This window comes from Crocodylus siamensis, chromosome 7 (genome assembly GCF_052110815.1).
Source record: "Crocodylus siamensis isolate JL-2025a chromosome 7, ASM5211081v1, whole genome shotgun sequence".
Classification (NCBI taxonomy): domain Eukaryota; kingdom Metazoa; phylum Chordata; order Crocodylia; family Crocodylidae; genus Crocodylus; species Crocodylus siamensis.
In genome coordinates, this window is record NC_143401.1 from 20,672,089 (window position 1) to 20,696,409 (window position 24,321).

Here is a 24,321-nt window from a genome sequence, read left to right on the forward strand (position 1 = left end):
CAGTGTAAACAGTGTGAGTCCTGGCCTAGTCATAATATTGGTTATGCATGCGTAGGATGGCTAGAAGTGAGAAGTCTCTGGAACATCTAAACTTCTGACCTTGATGACGCCATGACCTACTTAAGAAACTGAGGCATGCACAGTTGAAACCTTGTTATATAACAACAGAGAGGGAAAATTATGTTAATAAGTTTATGTGGTAATAATGAATGTGATTGGTCCAAGCAAGTGATGTTCTTGATTGATTGGAATGAATGAGTTGTGATTGGACAGGTGACGTGAGTTGGCCACCACAATTGACAGGTGGTGTGCATGATTGACAGGTGACATAAGGTGGCCACCATAAAATAGGTCTTGGCCATTGCCTCAGCATGTGCGTGCATGCAGTGGGGAACGCATGCGTTGAGCGGCGGTGGGAGCTGTGTATATGCAGGTAGATGTGACTGACGGGACATGACTGGCTGTACAGCTGGGTGTCTGTGTGCATTGGACATTGTGGCTGAGAGCCAGAGAGATTTGTGTGGTGCTGGATTTGCTGGGATGTGGTAGAAGTGAGCAGTACCCGTGTGTGAGAAATGGGGGAAGATCGGGTGTGTGGGTGCTGAGTGGTGCGTGTGGGGACAAGGACAAGTCCACCAGGATACACCTGAATTCCACTGGCAATACTGACCTTCGTTCCACCCCACCCAGGACGGATAAAGTACCACCCTTCCCCTCAGAGGTCTCTGAGTACTTCACTTGTGGAGGAAAGGATAGAAATCCTCTGTCTGACAGGGACCTGACAGCAGGCCCTGCAGCCTGTGTGTCGGTCTTCCTGGCTGCCACCACTGGTGACAGGCCAGGATTGCTTTCTGTACATATTTTATATAGTGTTCTGTTCAATGGTTGTTGATTAGTTCATGTTGTCATGATTGTTGATACCTTTGTCTTATAATACAGATTTGCTTAGTAACCCCTACTTTGATGTTTGTCTTCATTAACAGTAGGGGGCCTCAGGGTGGGGCTAGGCCGCAGGCCAACCCTTTCAGATGCAATTGAATCATAGACCCCTGGCACTGTAGAGGCCTAACAAATCTCTGCCCATGCAATTACCATAGCTCTTGTGCTAGGCCAGTCTTCAGGAGGGGATGGGACTTGGCAGGGGTCCCTCCAAGGTCCCCACCCCTCTCCTGTAGTCCCCCCCTCCCCCACCCCCTAGTTAGCAGTCCAGCTCCCTGCAGCAGTGAGCAGGGACTGCCCGAATCTCCAAAGCTCTCTGAATCTTTTCCAAATCAATTCGGAGAGCTTTGAATCAATTTGGACCTTTTAACTGGTCTCCTGATCTGATTCAGATTGAGAGATTGAGCCGCTGAATTGGGCCGAATCTCCTCTGAATCAAGTCAGCACCTGAAGCTTTGCACAGCTTCACTGTGCAAAGTCCTGATATGAAGGAAGAGTTGGGTTTAGTCCTTACTCTATTGCAGTCTATGCATAGGTGAGTCAATGCCTTGGTTGCCCCAGGTGCTAAAAGGTGGTGATGATGAAAATATTTACAATACCTCCAAGTATCTAGATCTGAATAACAGGCTGGACAGACCCTGGCAGAATGTAGCTCTCCACTATCCTGTGATATTAGCATTAGTAGAAATAAACTCTTTGGATGAACCTGCATCAGGTTTTCAGAGAAACCCAGAGCCTACTGAGTGTGCTTTGGGATTTCATCTATACTCTTCTGTGCCGCTTAGGACCTGGCGCTCAGCCCTAAAGATTTCCAAATGTGCTTGTGCTGAAATGCAGCTTGGCTGCTATAAGCACTTGACACATGTGTATGTGTGCACTTGCCATAAGATGAAAGCAAATCCAGTTCACCAACACCTAAAGTCCATTTCCCTCTGCCCATTTCCAGCCTTTACTGGTGCTTTCAGTGCAATAACAGCAACTTCCCTGAACCTGGTGGGGAAGCGGGGGGAAGAGTGTTGTTGGTGCCAGTATTATTATAGCCATATTGTATTCCTCATTTCTTAGTGTCTAATAAATGCCACTCCTGTAAGGGTATTGCATTAAGCAAACTCACGGTATATAATTCCTGTCTTGGCAACTATAGATAGAGGGGGCTGGATGGACCATAAGCTCACTGTCTGGGGATTTGCCCACCATAAATCAGCTCCAGACAGAAAGGAGGAAGTGATGGAATGATTACAGGCCTCCTTACAGCTTTCTGATGGGAAAGGGCAGTTACAGTCCCAGAGGGTTAATTTCTAAAGGGGCTGAACTGCAAGGGGGAGGAGGAACACTGGTCTCTGATCCAAGCAAAGGCAAGAAGGGAAGAGACTCTGAGCAATGCTGCTTAATTGCTATGTTGTGCTAATGTGCCAGGGGAGCTGAACAACTACCGTACAGCTTCTACTGTGCCTGTCCCTTGGTTGGGGTGGGGCAGGGTCTACAACCCAAGGGCATTTCAAGCTTATATTAGAGTAGTTTAATTAGGGAGCTAAGTAGCTACAAAATTCAGAGCAGGATCTGCAAGACTAGGGACAGAAGTTACACATAAACCCATTTAAGTCACCAGAAACTGGTTTAAACCTGTTTAAACAGAAGTTCAGTGCACATAAGCCATTTTCAAAATGGCAAGAAACTGGTTTAAGATAAACCTGTTTGAATGTAGCATCAGACTTAGCTGATTTGGGTTGAACTGGTTTATGAAACTTCTGTCCCAGACCCCTTCCTGCTTCAAGTTAAATCACAGTCCGCATCCCAGCATGCTTCGCAGCCCTGGGCTGGGCTGTTCTGTCTATTCCAGCGTGGAAGGGGAGGGATGGAGAGAGAGTCCTGCAGCTATGATGTTGGACTGCAAATCCCAGAGATCTCAGGAGCAGCAGGAAGAGGAAGTGAACATACAGCTAGAAAGCTATGCTCTAGCACCCTCTGGCACCTGGCCTGAGCTACTGCAGGCATGTGGCTGCATATCCAGAATCAAAGGTAATTGTGTGTCCAGTTGTTTCTCAGTTTAATCTTTGCAGCTTAGACTAACCTGCAAAGACTGAATCGATTCAGCCTTGGGCTTTATTTTTGACTGTGTGTACTTAGCACAAGAGTTCACTGTCTCTTGATAGATGAACAGGTCTGTCTGGTGCTTTGCAGAGAACACAGCAAGGTCTAATCTGACACTTGTCTCCTGCACCGCTTCTGGGCACAGTTTTCCCTTCCTGTGCTGATAAGAACACAGGTTATCAATTCCCATCATCGAGTAACCTGGCCTTGGACAGGTTGCCCACACCTCAGAGACAGTTTACCAGGCTGGTCTCTCTCTGGCAGCTGCTGTCAGAGCACATCAAGCCAGTTGACTGAGCTGGATTCTTACTTCGATCATCAAGCATGGTTTCAGATATACACTGAAGCAAGTGTCACGTTTTCCATAGCACGTGTCTACCCAAGAGCGCTGCACTGATTCAGCAAAGAGCAGTTTCCAAACCTGAGCTAAATCTACATGTGAAAAGATGCAAAATCTCTGTGTAAACATGTGTCCATCAAGCAAGTCTCTGGGACTTTAAAAGATCAAGCCAGAAAGTGACTTCCTTACTTTACCTGCTCAGTTTACAAGCTTCAGCTCTTTTTTCAAGTGCAGCACTCTCAGCTGGGGTTTATTTTCTGTGAAATATGGAGGTGTTTAATCATCACAATCAGCAAACAAGCCCTGATGGGGGCAGTGGCACAAGGTGCTTTGCTGTAGAGCCAGAGATGTGAGATTAAGGCCTCCTCTGGGCTTGTGTTAAAGCCTACCTTCAGTTAACCCAGTGGTGAGTGGCTACTTGGTCATCAGGCTGAGGAACGAAAAGCAGCTGGGTGTGCTGTTAGCTAGGTCACTCACTTGTGTCAGAGGTTACAGGCACCAGCATGATGTACTCATGCAACAGAATAAGCTGCCAAGGCTCTGGCAGACTTTGGGCTTGGAAACAGTCCCACCTTACTTCCACATTTCTTGACTTGAGAGCACCTCACAGTTACTGCCTCCCATACTGCATTGTGTCCAACCCTGCTTCAGTGCAAAGGCTTTTTATGTACATTCAGGGTGCAGACAGTAGTTGGCAATAATGCTGTAAATTTCATTGCTTTACAAAAAGCGCTGAAATGTACAAGGCTGTAAAAACTAGATAGACGAGTAGCTCCTTCACATGTGGGCTTGTACCTCTGTGCAATGACAGACTGCACAGCAGGGAGCAATACCACCTGCATCGTAAGCCAGCCAGGGCTCCAGACAATGCATACAGCCGGCTGCTGAAAATGGACAAGGAGTGCTGCGGTGCTGGGTGGGGCTTGGAAAGCGGTTACCAGGCAGCATGAACTAGGGCTGGCAACCCAGGCTGGGGTCCCAGGGGTGCTGGACAAGGGTGAGGGCTCAGTGCCCCCCTCCACTGTCTGTCAGCAGCCAGCTTGTCTGCCTGCTCTTAGCAAGAAATAGCGTGATGGGGGCATGCACTGCTGGCACCAGGTACCACGGGCATGGGCTGGCTGTCTGGGCTTGGGTCCCTGGGCCTGTTAATTTCAGCCCGGTCTAAAATTGACAAGAGACTCTGTCTCTGCCTCTTCCCTGTGGCTGACTTGGGGTATGACAACTAAACTTCCTGCTGAAATGTACACATATTCTCTTGAGTCGATTTTAAAGAGAGAGACTTAGTCAGATACCTAACTAGGCAAGGCTTAGTTTTTCACCCAATCAGCCACTTTTGAAGTGGTCTGCAGCCATGCACTTGTGTTTGGTCATGGCTCAGGCTGCTTTTTGTGGCCAGATCAGGTGAAAATTGTCACTTCTGTCTATACCCTCAAAGGTTAGCAGAGCTGGGTTTTGGTGGGCAAACAAAGGAAAATAGTTTACAAGGTTGAGAGCTTCACACTAAGCATTTCCAGCTCTAGTAAAAGCTTAAGAATCAAGTACATGAATGTCTCTGCTGATCACAACAGCCAGCACTGTCATGAAACAGAGTTTATCAAATAGGATTTTGCCATGTATAATGTTTGATCATTTTTAAAAGAGAAAAAAGAGCCCTTTCTCTTTTATTCCATAAGCAAGTGGGTTGCTGTGTATAGACACTGGTGTAGTGTTTGCTATGGGCCTCTAGGTGGTATTGTTTTACTAGCTGTACTTATTCTGCATCCTAGATCACGTTCACATTTATGTGTTCTTCCTTATCCTTTAATGGGCAATATCATTATTATTATTATTATGAGGGAAAAGTGGTGACAGTGCCCTTGGTTTGCTAAATAATTTAACAGAAGTCTTATTCAGGAATACTGAAGACCCAGAAGCTGAATCTGTTAAAGGACAAACCCTGATCTTAGTTTCTCAGTGGGGGTCTAAACCAGAATTGTTTTCCCTCCATCTAGATGTTGTAATTCAAACTCCTCTCCTTGAGCCAGGTCCATAAGCTGGTGTTTCTGACCACTGGTATTCTGCCAGAGGCTAGTCAGTGGTTGTGTAAACTGCTCCTCTGGATGTGGGTCAACAAAGGGACCAGAATTACGGTGTAATTCAAAGAGTCAAAATTAGAGATCTGAGGATCAAGTGGTTCAAACCCAAAAACAGTAACGCTCAGAGGGCAGCCACAGGGGGACTTGGATGGTCCTGAATAGTCTCAGTGAAGGAGTGCAACATCTAGGGCCCTGTCACCTATCATGGTCTCAGAAGAGCAAGCAAAAACCTCTTGCTGTGATATTGTGATGATTATTACTGGGGCCACCACCATCTCCTTTTCAGCCAACTGAGCCTGAACTAGATCTCTAGGGTCTGGGTTCATTTCCCAGTGCTTCCATTAACTCCCTCTGACCTTAACCACATCACCTTGCCTCTCTGTGCTTCGGTTCCATATTTCTAAAACAGGGTAATACATATACGTTCCCCCCACTATCGTGTCTTATTTAGTTTGAATATGAGCTCCTTAGGGCAAGGACTGTCTTGTGCTGCAGATATGTTGAGCACCCATCAAAATGCAGTGCCACTCTGCCAGGGTTTCTAAGTCTCTGGGCATGTCTACACACGATACACAGAAGAATAATTCTACTGAGCATTAGCACGGCTGGCAAAAACTGTGCTAATGCCCTAAATGCACAGTAGACTTAGTCTAATATACATTAACATCACAAAAAAAAGCATTAATCTGTGCTAATGTGCAATAGTGCTGATTATGACGCGTTCAGTTAGTATCTGTTATTACAGGGCATTTATACACATACGTTTTTGTCCCACAATGCACTGGAGATCCACCGCTTTGGAGCAGACTCAATTAATCAAATCTGCTCTGCACATGAGCTGAGGAAAACTGTGCTGCGCTGCAAGCAGTTATATAAGTGGCAAAATGCGTATCAGTGCGCGGAAAATGACAGTGGTGCACTTTTGAACTAAAGCACCTCCAGCGTGTTTTAGTTAAAAAGTGCATCACTGCCATTTTATGCACGCTGACATGCATTTTGCCATTTACACAGCTGCAAGTGTCACAGTGCCAGGCGCTTTTCATAGCACCTGGCACTGCGGCACTTACATGTGTAAAAAAACCCACAGGTACTAAACTTAACGCGCGCTAATGATGGTACATTAATGAATGTGTAGACACACCCTACTTTTTTGTACATAGGGAACAAAATTCTGGTTTAAATTACAGCTCAAATTTGGGAAATCTTATTATTAAAGATTATTAAAGGAAGCAAGTCTGCAGTTTCTTAGACAGAAGTATGAATTAATTGCATTTAGAAGGAGTGTCAGGATGGCCTGTACTATTTCTCTTTGACAAGTACAGTTCACAGCTGTCACTTCTCTGCTATGCACTGCTGATCAGCAATTTTTAAGACATTTGGCACAAAATTACCACACATTTTTTAGGGGAAATTGTTTCCTGAGGCAAGCTGCAAATTTTTCATACACAGAAGACTCTGTTCTTTCCTTATGTATGTATGTATCTTAGAACAGTACAAACCTTGTACAATATGAATATATATTTGTGGTGTTAGGTGTGACCTTTTAATGGTAGTGATGTTGAAGCAGAATAGTATTCAGAAAAATGCTTGTCATTTGGTGTCTTGTCTCCAGCAATGACCAGCATCAGATACTTTAGAGATTGGTACAAGAACTGTCACAATAGGCAGTTATGGGATAAGTAGCCAATTGCCAGTCAAGAATGATTCATAGATTTATAGACTGTAGAGTCAGAAGAGCCACAAAGGATCATCGTGTCTGACTCCCTGCCCCGGCAGGAAATAGGACTGAGGTCAGATGACCCAGCCAAGTGTCTATCAAGCCTCTTCTTGAAGACCTCCAAGTTAGGTGATAGTACCACCTCTCTTGGAAGTCCATTCCAGATTCTGGCCACCCTTACTGTAAAACATTTCTTCCTAACTTCTAAACTGAATCTACTCTCCACTAGTTTGCACCCATTATTCCTAGTTACTCCTAGGTGTGCCCTGGTAAATAGCACATCTCCAATTCCCTGCTGTCCTCCCTTGATAAACATATAGGTGGCTACAAGGTCTCCCCTCAGATGTCTCTTGTGAAGACTGAAGGGACCAGATCCCTCAACCTCCCCTCGTAGAGTCTTTCACGGAGGCCACTAAATGTGCGAGTGGCCCTTCTCTGAACCCTGTCCAGATTCAACGTGTCTCTCTTGAAGTGCAGCACTCAAAACTGGACACAATGCTCCAAATGCAGCCTGACCAATACCGCATAGAGGGGGAACATCACCTCCCTCGATCTGGGGGGGGTGGGCAGTGGACAGGGATGGAGCACCATCACCCCATGCCACCGCTGCCTCCCAGGTGTGTGAGGGTGGGGGGGAATTTGCCTAGCTGTCCCCTCTGTCCCTCTCCACCAGCACCCTGCACCACCACCACCTCCAATGCCGCTGGCTCCCCCCACGCCTTGGCCCTGCTCCTCAGAGGCAGCAGAGCATTGTCATGGCACTGGCCTCACCTCCCTGTTCAGTCCCCTCTGTCCCTGCCATCATGTCAGCACTCCAGACTCTGATTGGTTGCTTCACTAACCAATCAGAGTGCTCCAAGAGTGTTATGGTCAGACAGACAGGTGGACTAAGCCCTTTATTATATAAGAATATTCTCCTAGAAGGAAACACTTAATCCCCAGAAATTAAGAGTTTGGTTTTGGCCCCAGAACATGAGGGATCATAGCTCTTCAAAAAATGTTGTTGTTGGTTAACCTTTATTATAATATTATACTATCAAATTGCCCATCAAGAATGATGGGTGGGGTGGGCAGGGACAGAGCCAGCCAGATGTGGAGTGACAGGGAGGGGAGTAGAGTGAGGCTGGACCTGGCCCCAGGCCCAGCCCCACTCCACCCCTCCCAGCCACTCCAGGTCCAGCCCCACTCTAGGCCCCACCCCTGCTGCTGTTCTGGGTCTGCCCCCCCACTCTTCGCCACCACTCCGGGTCCGGGCCTGCTCTACCCCCCTCCCCCGGCTGCTCCAGGTCCAACCCCACTCCACCCCTCTTCCCCGCCACTCCAGGTCCGCCTCCCCCTCCCCACACTGCTCCAGGTCTGGCCCTGCTCCAACTCCTCCCCCGGCCACTCCGGGTCCAGCCCTGCTCTACCCCTCCACATCTGCCTCCTTCCCTCCCTGCCCACCACCTCTCTCCCCCACCCCTCACTGGCTGTTCTGGGAGGCAGTGGGGCTAGGTGGTGGGGAGCACCACCACTGATCCCCACCCCCTTCACCCTCAGGCAGGGAGGTATGGGAGAGCCCCACTGCTCAGGCAGCTGTGGCATGTTCGCCACCACCACAAACTTCCCCGGCAGCAGCTCAAACTTGGGTCTCTGCAGCCCAGGCTGAGCAGCCAATTGCTGCCCCCACTCTCGGTGCTGCACGCACAGTTGGCCAAAAGCATTCCAGACAGACAGACAGACGGACTAAACCTTTTATTATATTACATTATTTTGGATTCTGTGTAATTTTCCTCATGATCCCTTTATTGGCTTCTGTGATTCTTTCACCTTCCTTTGCTGCACTGGATGCTGACCATCATGAAAGCTGTAGGTTTTGACTAGGGTGCACTGACAATTCTGCTGGTGTTTGAAAACCATTCAGGTACCTGCCTGAAGGGTCTTGCTCTTCTAGTGAGGTCATACCACATATGAGATTGGGGGCAAAAAATATTTTTTCCCCTGGCCAGATTGATAAAGACTGTGGATTTTTTTCCCCTTCCCCTTTGGCATAGGACATAGTTCTCTGAGTATAGATCAACCAATTACTTTTCTGTCACTACATTGGCAGGGCATTGACTGTGGCCCTGCTTCCCCTGCATTTTACCTATGGCAGATTGTTAGGTGTTTTCATTTCATTTTGATAATGTGTTTTGTGGGTGTAATGTGAGGGACTGGAGTGGATTATTTTCAGGACTCTGTGGATAAAATGGTTGGCTAAGAGTGCAAGCAATTGGACTCTGACCCAAGAGGCCCCTTTGAGTCCTATGTCCATATGAGACTAAAATGAAATGCGAACTAGTACTTTCTAAGATCTCTTTAATACTCCTGTAAAACAGGAAACATTTCTGTTCAAACAGCTACAAAGTTGACGCACAAATAAAACTGAAGCAACACACATTGCCAAAAGGATTGCCTTTCCAAACATGGTATAGCTGTTCCCAGCAACCAATAAAACACTTTTAAGTACAAAAATTATTCTGTTGAAGATCTGGCTTGAATCAGCCAAGTACAAAAAGTGAATCGTGCATTAGAGTGTGCAATGGTATCTTAGTAATGTACCATGGTATATCAAACCATAGTGAAAGGCCAAATACCAAATGGAGATAAACTTCTGACTGTACTTTTCCCTAATGATGCCTAACAGAATTGTGCAACTAATACTCTGGATGCAATGTGTAGACAGTAAAACAAATGAGTAATATATGGAAGCTAATGCTTTCCAGAAGGCTGAAAATCAGCTGAAGACAAAATGGTAGTTACTCTTATGTATGCCAGTGTGAATCCAAACATACCAATAATGGATGCTGGACTGAAGCAAGAGGGGTGCGACACTGCTCACTTTGTGCCACATATAAACACTAAGCTCTCTGGGCTCACTGCCTGGCCAGCATAGATTTCAGCTGGAGCTCTGTGTGAACAGTGAGCTCTGAGCTCACCAGCTGATTAGGGTGGGCTCTGGCTTTAGCCCCTGCTTTTACATAGCACTGGAGCCCAGGGGATGAATGCAACTACTGTTTACCCTTCTGCTCTCTTGCCTTCCCCACCATAGGTGACCCGTAGTGGGAGTATGGGGGGCATATACCCCCTGCCCCCTCCCCTCAAGATTGGTCACCACTGCTGGCTTCTGCAGGCAGTTGCCACTCGCCACCCGCCCCTCCTTCGCTGCTGCCACCAGCATCTGCAGGTGGACCCCACTCACCGCCACTGCTAGCATCTGCGGGAAGTTGCCGCTTGCCACCCCCCCTCCAACACCAACACCGCCGCCAGCATCTGTGGGTAGACTCTGCTCGCTGCCAATGCTGCTACCTACAAATGGTGCCCCCCACCCAGTTTTGGGAGGCATCAGTCATTCATGTTTCCCACTCAATTCAGCAGCAAGGGAAAAGGAGGAGATGAATGGCAGCAGTCCCCTCACTCCCTGGACTCCAGAGCTATGTGAAAGCAGGAGCTCTGGCCAGATCCCACACTGAGAGCTTACGTGCAGCACAGCCAAAGTGATGTGCAAGTGTACTACTGCAACCCTTCTAGATCCAACTCTGAGACATACTCCACTGAGTTAATATTGATTTCTGCCAATGGCATTTAAATCAGAAGCTGGTTTGCACTGTAAATGCTACTCACTGTTATTGCCAGATTACCTCAGGATCACTGATGACAGAAAGCAGGAACTGTCCATTATAAAATAACAGGTACTCTAAGATTAATGACGAACTTTTTGAAAATAACTTTTAAGTTATATTTAATGTCATAGTCCTTCTGTTCCATAAATCCATTGTTCTGAATTCATAATAATATTAAAACAATGGTATTATCATCTAGTTTATGGAGTGTTTATGTAGGCAATTACTCCTTAATATTATCCCTGTTTGGAGGTAAGGGAGCTGTTTTAATATACACATTGTATTTAAATATATTTACAACCACACAGCCTATTTTTAAAATAATGTAATCTTCCTTTAGGTATATAATAATTCTACCTCCATAAATATGATCTTCAACATAAGATACAAATGCACTGATAGACATAGTTAACAATTCATAAACATAAATGAATGAAATCCCCACAATCCCCCTGCCTGTGTGGTATGTAAGAAATCTCGAGAGTTTTCCAGTTTAACTATAATGCAAGTCTTGTTGACTAGAATGGAGAGGAAAAACAGTAGAAATCTGCTAATGGTGGAATTTGCACAATGTAAATTGGCTCTTGCAAAAAAAAAAATTCTATAACAGCATTATTAGCTCTCACTTAAAGGCCTGATTCAACCCCTACCAAAATCAAAAGGATTTTGCATTGACTTCAGTGGAAGTTGGATTAGGCCTTAAATAAGGGATTATTAGGTAAAAAAAAACAAAAAATCTACAATGGAAAAGGTCACAGGTATATGTACAAATACATTCATCTTGGTTAGTATCGCTTTCTCTTTTACATGGGTACACACTGAGAAAGTTAATTATATCTACATATGTTTATCTTGCTTGGACAAAACTTTGCTCCTTTCCAATTCTGTAGCATCATTTGCCTGCTTTGAAGGCACCTCACTAAAGCTTCAGGGCCACATCCTGCCATCAATATTGTGATTTCCATTGATCACAGTGTGAACTCCAAACCTGGTACAATGCCAGGAAATGGGCTAAGTCAGGGATTGGCAATTTTCTGACTGCAGGCTGGAAGAGTTTGGATCTAGCTTAGTACAGCTGGGAGGAAGTGGGGAAATCAGTGGCACACAGTGGTGTGGACCACAGAGCAGGCTGTCCCCAACTTCCTTCTGCCTGTTGTGCACCATTTGTCCCAGTGCTTTCCTATGCTGAGCTCCACCTCTTGCCTGCAAAGTCCTGGTTGATGCCTGGTCCTACCTGCTCTCTACCCTCCCTACTGAATTTGCCCCTCAAAATGGCCATTGGCCATAGAAATCTGTGGCATAGTAAGTGGAGGCTGTGGTGGGACACAAGAGAGCATGGTGTGCTGGGGAAACTACAGGGGATCAGTGGCCCAGAGCAGCAGCCAGATTGAAAGCTATGACCCACAATTCATAAAGGTTGCAGACCCCTGGTCTAAGCTATTCATACTACCAGAGCAAATATACTGACTCCAAGCACTTAAGAGCATTGCTAGGAATAGAGAATATAGATACAAAATAAAGGAGCAAGTGTACAGAGTGACATTTAAGGGACAGTTTCTTCCACTTGCTACATGCATGGTACAGGAGCATTTTAACTGCCTTTTGTACAATAAAAGTTGGTTGATCATAGTTGTAGTCCTTCATAAAGGTGTGTCATCTCTTGGCCACTAGTCAACTTTGTTGTTCTAGCCACCAATACGCTGCAACGCTGAGCATCCGAATTACTGTGATAACCCAATAGTGGCATCGTGATGCTGAGAGTTTTTCAATATATAGAGCCAAAATCTATGTGACATTTAGCTCACATTATGCTGATTTAGAAATACTTCAAATATCATAATCTAATACAGTGTAGAAAGTAAGACAGTGCATAATATATTCAGTACAGCACCTCTCTGTGCTGGCTTAACAGCCTTTTAGAATGAAGTAATGCAGGGACTCCAAGATGAACAGCTATGGCAGGGGTACTTATTGCAGTTGATGGGAATCCATGGCTTGAATGTTCTGCAGGACTTTGAGCACAACTTCATAACAGAATAGGTACTGATCCTGGACATGTGGAGAAACCAGCACAGTCACTCTGTCACATTCAGTACATGTATGCAAAGGGTGCAGAGCTTCCTGAAGCTCCTGCTTTGGACACACCTTCATAAAATGAATTATCATCTAGGGCTGCATGAAATTTGGGGTGTTCAAGGTCTTTTGTCTCCCCTCCCCCATTAACTCACTGGTTTTGCTCTCCTCCCCGCATTTATTTATTGTTTTCCTTCTGTCCCCATTCACTCTGGCCCTCCTTTTTCTCCCATTCATTCATTAAAGTCTTGGCTCAGGAAGGCTTTCCTATTTAGAACTTAAGTACATGCACATGAAGTTTTCAAATGCACACTGAGTATACTCAAGACCATTGAAGTCAATGCAAATTAGTGTGCCATTACAGGCACGCTAGCAAGCTGTCCGTCAAGAATGATAAGGAGGGGCGGAAGCGATGGGAGCCACAGCCCTGTGTGGGAGCGGAAGGGGGAGGGCAGGCCCACACCTCCCTCCCCCTCCCCCCCCGGCCAAGTTGGGGCTGGGCCTGGGCCCACTCCTCTCTCTCCCCTCTCACCACCCCCCCAGCGCCTTGGGCCCGGGGCCACTCCCCACCTCCTCTCCCCACACACTGCTGCTTGGGGTCCGGGCCCACTCCACCCACCGCTGCCTCCAATCAGCAGGGCAGGAAGGGGCAAGGCCAATGGTGCTGGCTCCACTTCCCCCCTGCCCTTCAGGTCCCCACGGTCATGATTCATCATGGCTCCGCCACCACCTTCTGTCCAGAACGTCCTTGGAGCACTCTGATTGGTTGTTTTAGACAACCAACAAGAGTGCAAATAAAGCATTATGGACAGACAGACTAAGGCTTTTATAATATTAGAATGCTTAAAGCATTGTTCATAAGAGAGATGTATCTAAGTACATGTTTAAATATTGTACTGCAGTAGATCTATATGCTTTCCTCCATTTACTCACACAATTTTCTCATCCCTCCATCCCTGTGATGCTATCCTCATCAAATTCAGCTCATTTATCTCTTAATAGTCATATATGAAAACTTGTCAGGGGCAGAGATAGGTTAGTAGTAGCTAACAGGGCACTCGTCTGCCCTTCCATCCCAAGGATTCACTTCAAAACTGCACTTTTTGGGGGCAAGACTTGTAAAACCCAACTCATGTTAAAGGTTATTCTAGCCTATTCGTTACTCCTTTTTGAAATAAGGAGTAACTAGTAGAGATTGGTACAAAACTGGCCCTAAATCCTGGAAATACTGTCTATCCTAGCATGAAAATCAAGGGTCAGTAGTGACTGCAGCATATTACACAACACTAAAGATCACTTTCCTATGCTTTTATTTCTGTTCCCTAATAAGGACAAGATTCTACCAGAATTACACTGAGCAATACCTCAAATCTAGGGAAGACACTCATGTAGTAAGGTGCGACTCAGTAGGAATAAAGGTGGTAGGCATAGGTACACGCTTACTCTCATTGAATTCAATGGCATTTCACCTTTAAATTCAAAAGGCCTTCCTGAAGCAGGGCCTTTAATGAAGAGCTAATCTGATTTCCTTATGGAGACCTTACCTTTGTTTGAATCATGCCAAAGCGCTGATGTCGCAACTCTCTCACTATCTGTTTGATGTTGAACTGTCAAAAAAGAACAAAGTTATCAACAAAGAGAAAACACAATCTAGTGGGAACACTTTTAGTTTTTACTTTCATAAATATTTTACTCTTAATTGTTATCCCTAAAGACCAAAATCAACATCAGAAACCAAGTTTCTTTTGAAAATAGACTTACTTGAATCAAATTGCAGCAGGAGTGAATTTGATCCAAGCTCTTCTACAATAAAATAGTCAGCCATCATATTTATAACCAGCTGTTTTAGATATACTTACAGACAGATTTTTCTCTATGTAGCTCAGCAAAATATCTACACATAGTAGAACCCCACTTCTTCCAATCCCAGCACTGCAGTGAGCAACTATAGGTCCTGTCTGATGAACTTTTTTCATGTAACAAATGAATTTTACCAGCTGTTCTGCTAGTTTAGGGGTGCCATGGTCTGGCCAGGTGGTAAACTGTAAATGTTTTATAAATCGTCTTTCTTCTGTCTGAAAAAGAAAGAACACAAATAGTATTTGCTTATGGAATTCTATAATTTACTCACATAAAGTCACCTAGACAACTAAATACAAGTAATTTAACTGAGTATCTAGCGATGGCCAGAAAAATACTTCACATTAAAAATGCTAAGTGAGAAAAAAATAGCTCTAGGCTATCCAGAAAATGGCCCATGTTACATATTGCTCAGGGGACACTCAAAACCTCTCTCAAACTGGACATTTATAAAACTAGGAGTTCCAGGTGTGCAGAATTCAGAAGCTTTCAGGACTGAAGTCTTCCTCGCAAAGCACAGGTCACTGGAATCTCCAGAAGCATAAATGACCTTTAGATAGCCCAGAGAGATTAATGGAAGTCAGGATTACACTGTAGTGATTCAGTATCTCTATAAACCTTCAAGTTAGGAAAGGGATGGGATTAACTCTTTTTTGACACGACCTTTGAAATGCTGATGCTTTGCAAAAAGCAACAGATACGTTTTACATAGCAACCACCATGCCAGTGTTTGCCTTTCTTTGCACATCATGCTGAGGGACATCTGCAAAACTATGGTTATGAAGAGTTTTGTTTCACACCTGAAATCAGAATCAGTCTTCTAATGCCACCATCTTCTTGTGATACCACAGACCATGGATCATTATGGCTTTCACAATAACATAAGGAATAAAGCAAGAGAGATTCTATTTTCATATAATACATTGATCATGATAGAGAGGGACTAGGACTACAGCCCAGGATTAAACATTTACAATATCTGAGAGATACTGTAGGATTTTAATATGTTTTGTGCTTTAAAATCCTTGGGTATAAGTATCATAGAAACATAAAACTAGAAGGGAGCCTCTGGGTCAGAATCGAATCCAGGTCCCTGCTATCACATGAAGCCACATCATCAAACTGATTTCTCAGACCTATCATTCTCCATTTTAAAATACACTCGGTTGTTTTATTACCAAGGTTTGTATTGGCAGGCTGTTCTAAAACCTTACTGCTCTGATAGTTAGAAACTGTCCCCTGATTTACAGTTCAAATTTTGTTATGGTTAGTTTATATCCATTTGTTCCCATGTTAACATGTCCTTTGTCTTAATATCTCTACTCCTGGTGTTTACCCCCTGCATATTTTTAGATAACCCCATATCATATCCCCTCTCAACCACTGTATCACTAGGCTACAGAATCCAAACTCTTTTAGAGGTGGTTGTACTACTATTTAGAACAGGGGGGGGCAAAGTCCAGCCCACAGGGCCAGATTTGGACCACAGTGGACTCCACTTCCCAGCAGCCCTGCCCATGTAGCTGCAGCTGGTTTCCATGAAGCCTCCAGGCGTGGTGGGGCCACGATAGTAGGGGGCCAGGATTCCTTTAGAGACCCACCAGAGCGGTGCTAGTAGGGCACATGGCTGGGTGGGGAGCTGCTCTGGGGCACAGGCTGGGATCATGCAGTGGTAACAGCATGGGCCGGAGCTGGGGCACGGCTGTGATCCTCTGCCTGCACACCCAGGGCAGAGGTGTGCAAGCTGTGGATTTCAGCTCTGCCCCAGCTCTGGACCATACTGTCACGGCTATAAAATCCCAGCTCCGGCCCCAGAGCAGCTCCTGGCCCAGCCATGCACCCTGCCAGCACTGCTTGGGCCGGTCTCCATGGAAACCCTATTACCTCACTGTCACAGCCCTGCTGCTCCTGGGAACTCCACGGAAACCGGCTGCAGCGATGCAGGCGGGGGCTGCTGGGAAATGGAGCCGGATCCCCCATTTTGTCCGCCCCGGGGGGCAATACTGAGAGATATGCTTAATTAGCTCAAGCCACATAAGTTCCTACTTTGCAACTTCATTATGTTACCACTGCTGAAGTCCAAACACAGGAGACACAAGGAGTGAGCTAACTGATTCCTAGAAGATTTTGACGAAGCTTTCTGTTCTTAAAGCAGAGCCTTTCTAGGAATCAGTCTACTAACTACTCGTTTCTCCTGGACAACAGAGATTATATTTAGGGGAGAGACAAGCTGTAAATCAGTTGTTGGCGGGTTTCCTGTGTCTGAGGCCTGCAGCCTGGGTGAGTTTTGAACACACTCCAGGGAATGGTACGCTCCAATGAAGATTGACCTCAGACTGATACACAGTAGAGCTTCTGCTGGTGGGCTGGATTGCCAGTGGGATGAGTTAAAGGCTTTTTAATTATGTAGTTGATGGGCCTGAGTTAAATGGTGGACTTGGGGATGACACTAAATAACAGTATAGATACGCCCTTTACACCCTTATATTTTCCTCTTGCATGGTATGCTTTGCCAGCCCGTGATCCCTTGTCTGCATCTTTCTATCTGAATTCATCTTTTTTTGTACATGGATGACAAAACAGGTACACAATATCTTAGACAAGGTCTTGCTAGTGCCTTGTACAATGGCATTAATATTTTCAGTAGGGAAGTGCCTCTTAACTCTGTATCAGTAAATTTTATCAGCACTCCCCCATGTTTTGTCTGAGAGTTATTAACAAGATCAGTCCTAAGACTGATCCTTGAGGAGATGCACTGGCAACATCCCTCCATCCTGATATGAGCTCTCTAAATTGAAAATATTTCCATTTCCCTTTGAGTCAGTGCCTTATTCACCTTATAGTTTGACTAATCTCCATCTCTGGCTGTTAACTTATTTTCCATGTGGCACCATATAAATGTTCTACTGAACGGTCATCCAGTGGATGAGATTTGTTTTATAGTCTGGGGTAATCCACATGTGTTAAATACATGTCACATTTAACCCCATTTTCTATTTACCTTCATGTCTTTAGGTATTATTTCCTTCTAAATTATTTCCTTCTACATTTGTTCTAAAGCAAGGATATCAAACTCATCCCAGGGCCTGGACCAGATTCAGGTGGCAGGGGTCCCTCCTGAGCTGAATCCTTGGGGCTGAATTCGGGCAGCAGTGTGAGTCTGGGCTGGGTGGTAGTGTGGGTCTGGGGCATGTAGCTACACAGAGCCGCATTTGTGCAGTGGAGAGCCAGAACCACATAGCATCACAGGACATTTTTACACATGCAAGCGCTGCAGCACCAGATGTCCGGTGCTGCAACAGTTGCAGTTGTATAAGTGGCAAAATGCATGTCAGCATGAAGAAAATGGTGGTGGTGCACTTTTGAACTAAGACACCTCAAATATGCTTTAGTTCAAGACTGCACCGCCACCATTTTCTCTGCGCTGGCGCACATTTCGCCACTTATACAACTGCACACTGTGCAGCGCAGTGAACATTAGCTCACGTGAAGCAGCAGCTCTCCGGTGCATTGCCAAACGAAAAGGGATGCGTATAAATGCCCATAAAATCGTATAGAATCATAAAAAGTTAGGGTTGGAAGGGGCCTCAGGAGATCATCTAGTCCAAACCCCTGCTTAAAGCAGGACTGTCCCCAACTAGATCATCCCAGGCAAAGGTTTGTCTAGCCAGGTTTTGAGACCCTCCAAGGAAGAAACTTCCACCACCTCTCTGGGTAACCTGTTCCAGTGTTTTACTACCCTCCTAGTGAGAAAATTCTTCCTAATATCCAACCTAAGCTTCCCTTGCTGCAAATTGAGACCGTTGTTCCTGGTTCTGCCATCTGTCACCACTGAGAATTGTCTAGCTGCATCCTCTTTCAAACCCCACTTCAGGTAGTTGAAGGCTGCTATTAAGTCTCCTCTCAGTCTTCTCTTCTGCAGACTAAATAAGCTCAGTTCTCTCAGTCTTTCCTCATAAGTCATACACCCCAGCCCACTGACCATACTTTTACTCCCAGATTCATGACTCTTGTTAAAAATACTTGTTACAGGGCCTGTTGTCTCATTTCAGAATTCTGGGATTTAAATCATTCCTTCTCTTGCATTATCCATCCTGTATTTGTCTCCCTAAATCAGTATGATCATCCTTGAAATCTGACGCAAGGATTCATTTAGTTTTGGGTCATATCTAAATTAGTTTTAATTTCTACTTCATCCATGCTGCGGAGTGGCCCCAGTTCATTTATTCTTGTTCTCTTTTTATTTATGATAGAAGAATCTTTGGCTATTTGTATTAATGTCTTTTACCAGGTCTAACTCAATCTGATATTTGACAGTTCTCTCTTCATCCATATGTTCCTTGACCTCTAAAATATGCCTGCCTTTACTGATCAGAACTGTTTTTCCCATTCCTAGACAGCTAATGTGTTTTTTGAAGTGGTTATCCATTCAGTTAGCAGTGGAGACCTTCCAACAAATTTTTCCCCCTTTGTTTGACATAAAGCCATCGACAGTTTTAGTAACTTAAAAAAATTCCAGGCAGCTTCTCCACGTTCAAGTCCCGTAGCTTGTTTGTTCACTGGACTTCAGTAACTAGTTCCCTTAAGTTATCAAAGTTTATCCTTTTGAAATAAAAGCCTTTAGCAACAGTTCTATTTTTTTTTATTCTGACATTTAATTTAAACAAAACTAATTGCTGATGATATGATCCAAGGTAATTTTTATATGACCAGCTCTTTTCTAATGGTCTTATTGCTTGTCAAAACCATGTATGAACTAATATCTCTTTTTGTTGGTTCAGTGACACTGGTGGGGGAAAAAAACACCTGTTGACTTGCATCCAAGAATATCTGGATCTTTGTTCTCCACTCAGTATCTGGGAAGTTAATTTCCCATAATGAATTAATTTATGAGAGCTTTTCTTACTCTAATAGCATGACAGAGATTGCTGCCCATATTCAAATATGACACTGCAAGTTTACCTGCTAGACAGAATCTTTCTAATCAACATTTTCCAAAGTCATTTTTATCCAAACAAATTCTGTTTTATCCAAGCCATCCTGTTTTCTTTCTTTACAGTGGTGGTTCTCAACTTCTTTAGATTCAAGGGACTACCTCATTAGACCCAAGGCACCCCTCAGAAAATAGCAGCTCTTTGTTGCCACTTGTTTTTTGTGAACAGAAAAATAATAGTGCAATTCTGCTGTTGCAGAGACAAGATCAGAATATTTTTAAATTATTAATTCCTTTTTTTTAAATCTCTGGGTTTATCTTGTAAATCGCATCCGCACTCCTAAGAGTGCTAATTGCATGGCAAACCACATCATCCTTAAAAGGATCTCAAGGCACCCAGGGTGCTGTGGCACTCTAGCTGAGAATCACTGCTTTACAGTCTATCACATCATTGTCAAAAGATGCTACCTCGCTACTTCTCCAACATTTCTGCTTCCTGAACAGCACATATCCTTCAATACCAGTCCTGACTGCCATTCCATCATGGTTCTGCTATCCCTGTAATACATGGTTGCATGTTCTGCACCAGTAGTTCAAGTTCCTCCATTTTGTCTCCCAGGCTCCTCACATTAAAATACAAACTGTAAAGGGTGAATAGGGTGGAGGCAGTCAAAGCTGATCACTCTAGGTCAGGTGTTTACCAGAATGGAGGCCAAGTTCAAGGGCCAGGTATCAGTGCTACTATTAGACAGCAAGCCAAGGGTTGAGACAAGATGAGTTAATCCAAGCCAGGAGGTCCAAAAAAGATACAAGCAATCAGGAAGAGGCAAAAGAGTCAAAGCCAAAGGTTCACAGCACAGAGTCAGAATTAGGACTTCCAAGTAGGCCAGAAGCACAAAAAAGTGGTCTGTTGCCAAGATATTGCTGCTGTCTGGGCAAAGCTTAAAATAGGCCAAGGTGGGTAGGGCCCTCTTCCCCTCTTTCTGAAGGATGTCTAGGCCCTATTGCCTGATAACTTCCAGCTGGGCCTAGGATTGGATGTGTCCCAACTGGATTTCAGCTCATGACATCATCCCCTCCTCTTGGAACACCCTCTGGGTGACCGAAGCCAAACTCTTCCAAGTATGTGCAGTGGAAGGCTTAGACCAACTCAGGGTGTGCACGTTCTGGGCTGGTTCCATGAACAGTCTGCTGGTCCCAGGAGCAGATCCATGATTTTGCAAAAGGGAGTCCAAGATCAACAAATACTGCAGAGGTGGCTGCACACCCTGCACCAAGCCTCTTCCCCACAACTGGCGCAGGCAGACCACACCATGAAAATGGGAACTGGGGACGTGTAAGACCCAAAGCATGTAAGAATCCATTCCCCTTCCCCTCTGTGAGGGATGCTCCAGGCCTGTTCCTGCCTGCTCAAACTAGACTACACAAAAGCCAGGCTCAGCTGGGGACAGCAGCCGCAGTGATGGGTGGGCGCTTCCCCCTCCCCACTCTCAAGAGGATAGGGCAGGGAGGGAGAACCCTCCCTCCCTCTGCCACCACTGCCACTGTCCCCCAGCGGCACCCAGCCCCTGCCCTAGCTGGAGTGAGCAGGAATGGCTTTGCAGCTTCTCTTACCCCCAGGACAGCATGGAAAACAGCAGCAGCAAACAGGGGAAAGGGCGAAGGGGAAGAGAGGGAGGACCTCTGAACATAGAAGGGAAGGGAGAGGGATTCTTGCAGGTTTGGGGGACTTAAAGTCACTGGCTGTTGCTCCCAAGATGTGGTTCAATCTGAAATGGGGGTGCAGTCATGCCACTGAACCCCCTCTAGATCTGCCAATCTACAAGAAAGGAGTTTACCTCTTGCCTTTTTACTGTCAAGGACTTCATTAACAGTATGCTCCCCTTGCCTTGGACTAAAACTGAAATGATTATTGTAGATGATTTTGAAGGCTCTCCTGGATCTTTGACACATGGCATACTAGCTCTGCTGAGGTGGGGGCAGTGAGATGATGAGCAGGATCAGGTGAAAGCAGAGATGGAATCCATAGAAAGGACCATGCTGTGGGAAATTACGATCTGAGTTCTTACAGGCAAACTCAGTCAATGGCAGGAGGAAGACCCAGTTATCTCACTTAATCTGTCTGTTGGACCCTGAGTAATAGGTTGACAAGACATGTAGCTCCACCTTTAGAAGTCAGGAATGGGATATAAGTTGGAGCCGTTGGCTTACAGGCATCCCATGGAGCTGGAAGATGTTTCTTAGAAATAGTAGGAACATCATGGCAGGGGATGAATAGTCCACCTTGGTTAGTGAATCTCTACCCCTGATAGTGAGGATGTTCCATTCAGGTCTAAAGTCCTGGTTGAGTTCAGGCCCTAAACTCAGCACAGTGGGTGCAACTGTCCAGAAGAGGGTTTTGGTTGAGGGAGGACAAAAAGAACTCTAGTAAGTCTCTTTCCCTCAAACCGCATACAAAGTTTGTATGATCCAAGATCGTGGGCAGATTCTGTGGGCTGGCATTTATGTATTCATCCTTTCTGGATAGAACATCAGTCTTGCCAGTGTGAATTCTGGATCTATAGGTAATTAACAAAATTAAATCTGGAAAAAAAACCTCAAAAGACCCAGGGGCTTGTTACTGGTTGGGATTCCTTGCTGAGCAGAAATACTGTAGGTTCTTGTGGTCAGTCACAACCTGTACTGGGTGTCAGGATACCTCCAAATGATGGCATCATTTTACAAAGGCCTTCTTTATGGCCAGCAGTTCCTCATTCCCAGTTTCGTAGTTAACTTTGGCACAGTTCATCTTCTAGGAACAGAAGGTGGATGGCCTCATAGCCCCCTGACACTGGGACATGTTCTGTTCCAACCGTGAAGTGGAAGCATCTGGCTCCATTATGAAAGGAACAACCAGACCTGGGTGTGCCAAGACAGATGTAGAGGTAAAGGCCCACTTCAGGGAGTCAAGTGTGAATTGAGTTTTCTAGGACCATTGGAACAAGTCCCCCTTTTTGAGGAGCATGTTCTAAGGGCTACCACTTTGGAGAAATTCCAGAAGAAACCTTGGTAGAAGTTAACAAAGCCCAATAATCATGGGCTCCCCATACATCTCTTGGAGAAGCCTAGTAGGGACCCCTTCGATCCAACTTTGTGAAGACACACACTTGCCCCAGTCTTTCAAACAGTTCATTGAGAAGGGGTAGTGCATACTGGTTCTCATGAGTAGAGCCAGTATTTTGTAAAGTGTGGGAGGGTGAAGGAGCAATGATCAATGCAGCAGGCCACACCCCCACTGCCAGGTTCCCTCCCCCGACTGAAGCAGACAGACCACACCTCAGAAACATCAGCCAAGGACATTTAGAAGACCACAAATCAGGTAAGAACCTCCCACCCCACTATCTTTATTGCTCAATGGCTGAGCTGTAGTGTTTCCATGGAGAGGGGCTTGGAGCAGGCCATGTAATGGCTCTTCATGGTACTAGATAGGCATGACCAGACTAAATCAAGCTGAACTGTAGCAACTCACTGTGGTCTTGGAAGGTGACTTGGAAAGAAGCAGTTTCAAAGATAATTGGGCTTGAAATGAGCAGTGAACCATCTATCGTCACTAGGTCAGGAGTTTCCCAGAGTAATTCAGATTTTCATATAGTTTAAAAGATAATAAAAAAATACTACAAAAATGAAAATAGTCCAAATACTTACAAAGATATAATATCAAGTCACCCTTGTGACAGCAAATAATTAAATATATTTAACTTACCTGTTTATTAATCAGTTCTATTATCCTGATTATAAAATAATCTAGGATCTGGTAATTGTCCAGCCTCAGGTGGAATTGAGCCAGGTCCACAGAGATACATGTAGGTTCAGGCCAGTATTGATGACATTTGATTTTTCCAAGTTCCACTTCTTTTGTCATCATGGCAATCACATCTGATTGGTTCTCCCAAATCATCTGCCAGAAATCAGCTATGGTGGAAGGCAGAGGCCCTTGGGTTATAATATAGAAATGCTCCTCTTGTCCAACAGGAATTCTGATGTAACTTGCATTAATATAAGCCTTGTTTTCTCCCAGAGGTACTCGTGTCTTATCATCTGAAGCAGAAAAAAAAAGTATTGTTGAAACCTTGTCATTTCAGCAGAAAATCTGAAGCTATGTTCCTGTATATCTATAACTGAAGGAAGCCTAAACATCTGGCAACTGAAGGTTACCTCAATGGTATCTAGGATGCAGATATGTTTGGCTAGCCAAGTGGCACTAATATCCATACTAACTAATAGGCAGTTTCTGCAAACATATCACGTGAGTCATCCCTTTAGGACTTATAATGGGACTTCTGACAAATCTTATAACTATTACAGAATCCTACAGTAGTAGCCTGATATACTGCAGCTCACACTAGTATTCTATAGTAGTGATCTACTTCCCTACAATAATACTTATTTGTATAACATTAGAAACTTAAAAATGTGGACTATTTCACTATTTTACATAGCAGTGCAGTGCTACAAATCCTGTTTCTGGTCCTAACATAGACAATTACAAAGATTTATATGAATAAATGTAAGTTTTGCTTCTTTCATGATGAGTCTCTTCAGATTTACTAATAGAGTAGATCTGTACTTCAGTGGCTGTGTCTACAAAAGATGCTTTACTGCACAGCAGACTA

General features: G+C 44.9%; 1 protein-coding gene across 1 annotated transcript in view; it reads right to left on the bottom strand.

Annotated features, from left to right (window-relative positions):
- Positions 1-9,498: 9,498 nt before the first annotated feature.
- FRMPD2 (FERM and PDZ domain containing 2) overlaps positions 9,499-24,321 on the bottom strand; it is a 133,676-nt gene continuing 118,853 nt past the window's right edge. The window contains exons 42-45 of the mRNA XM_090058036.1: positions 23,412-23,746; positions 14,736-14,951; positions 14,421-14,483; positions 9,499-12,852 (exon numbers count right to left, since the gene is read on the bottom strand). Of these exons, the coding sequence (XP_089914162.1) occupies positions 12,772-12,852; positions 14,421-14,483; positions 14,736-14,951; positions 23,412-23,746 (695 nt within the window). The 3' untranslated portion in view covers positions 9,499-12,771. The remainder of the gene's footprint in view (positions 12,853-14,420; positions 14,484-14,735; positions 14,952-23,411; positions 23,747-24,321) is intronic.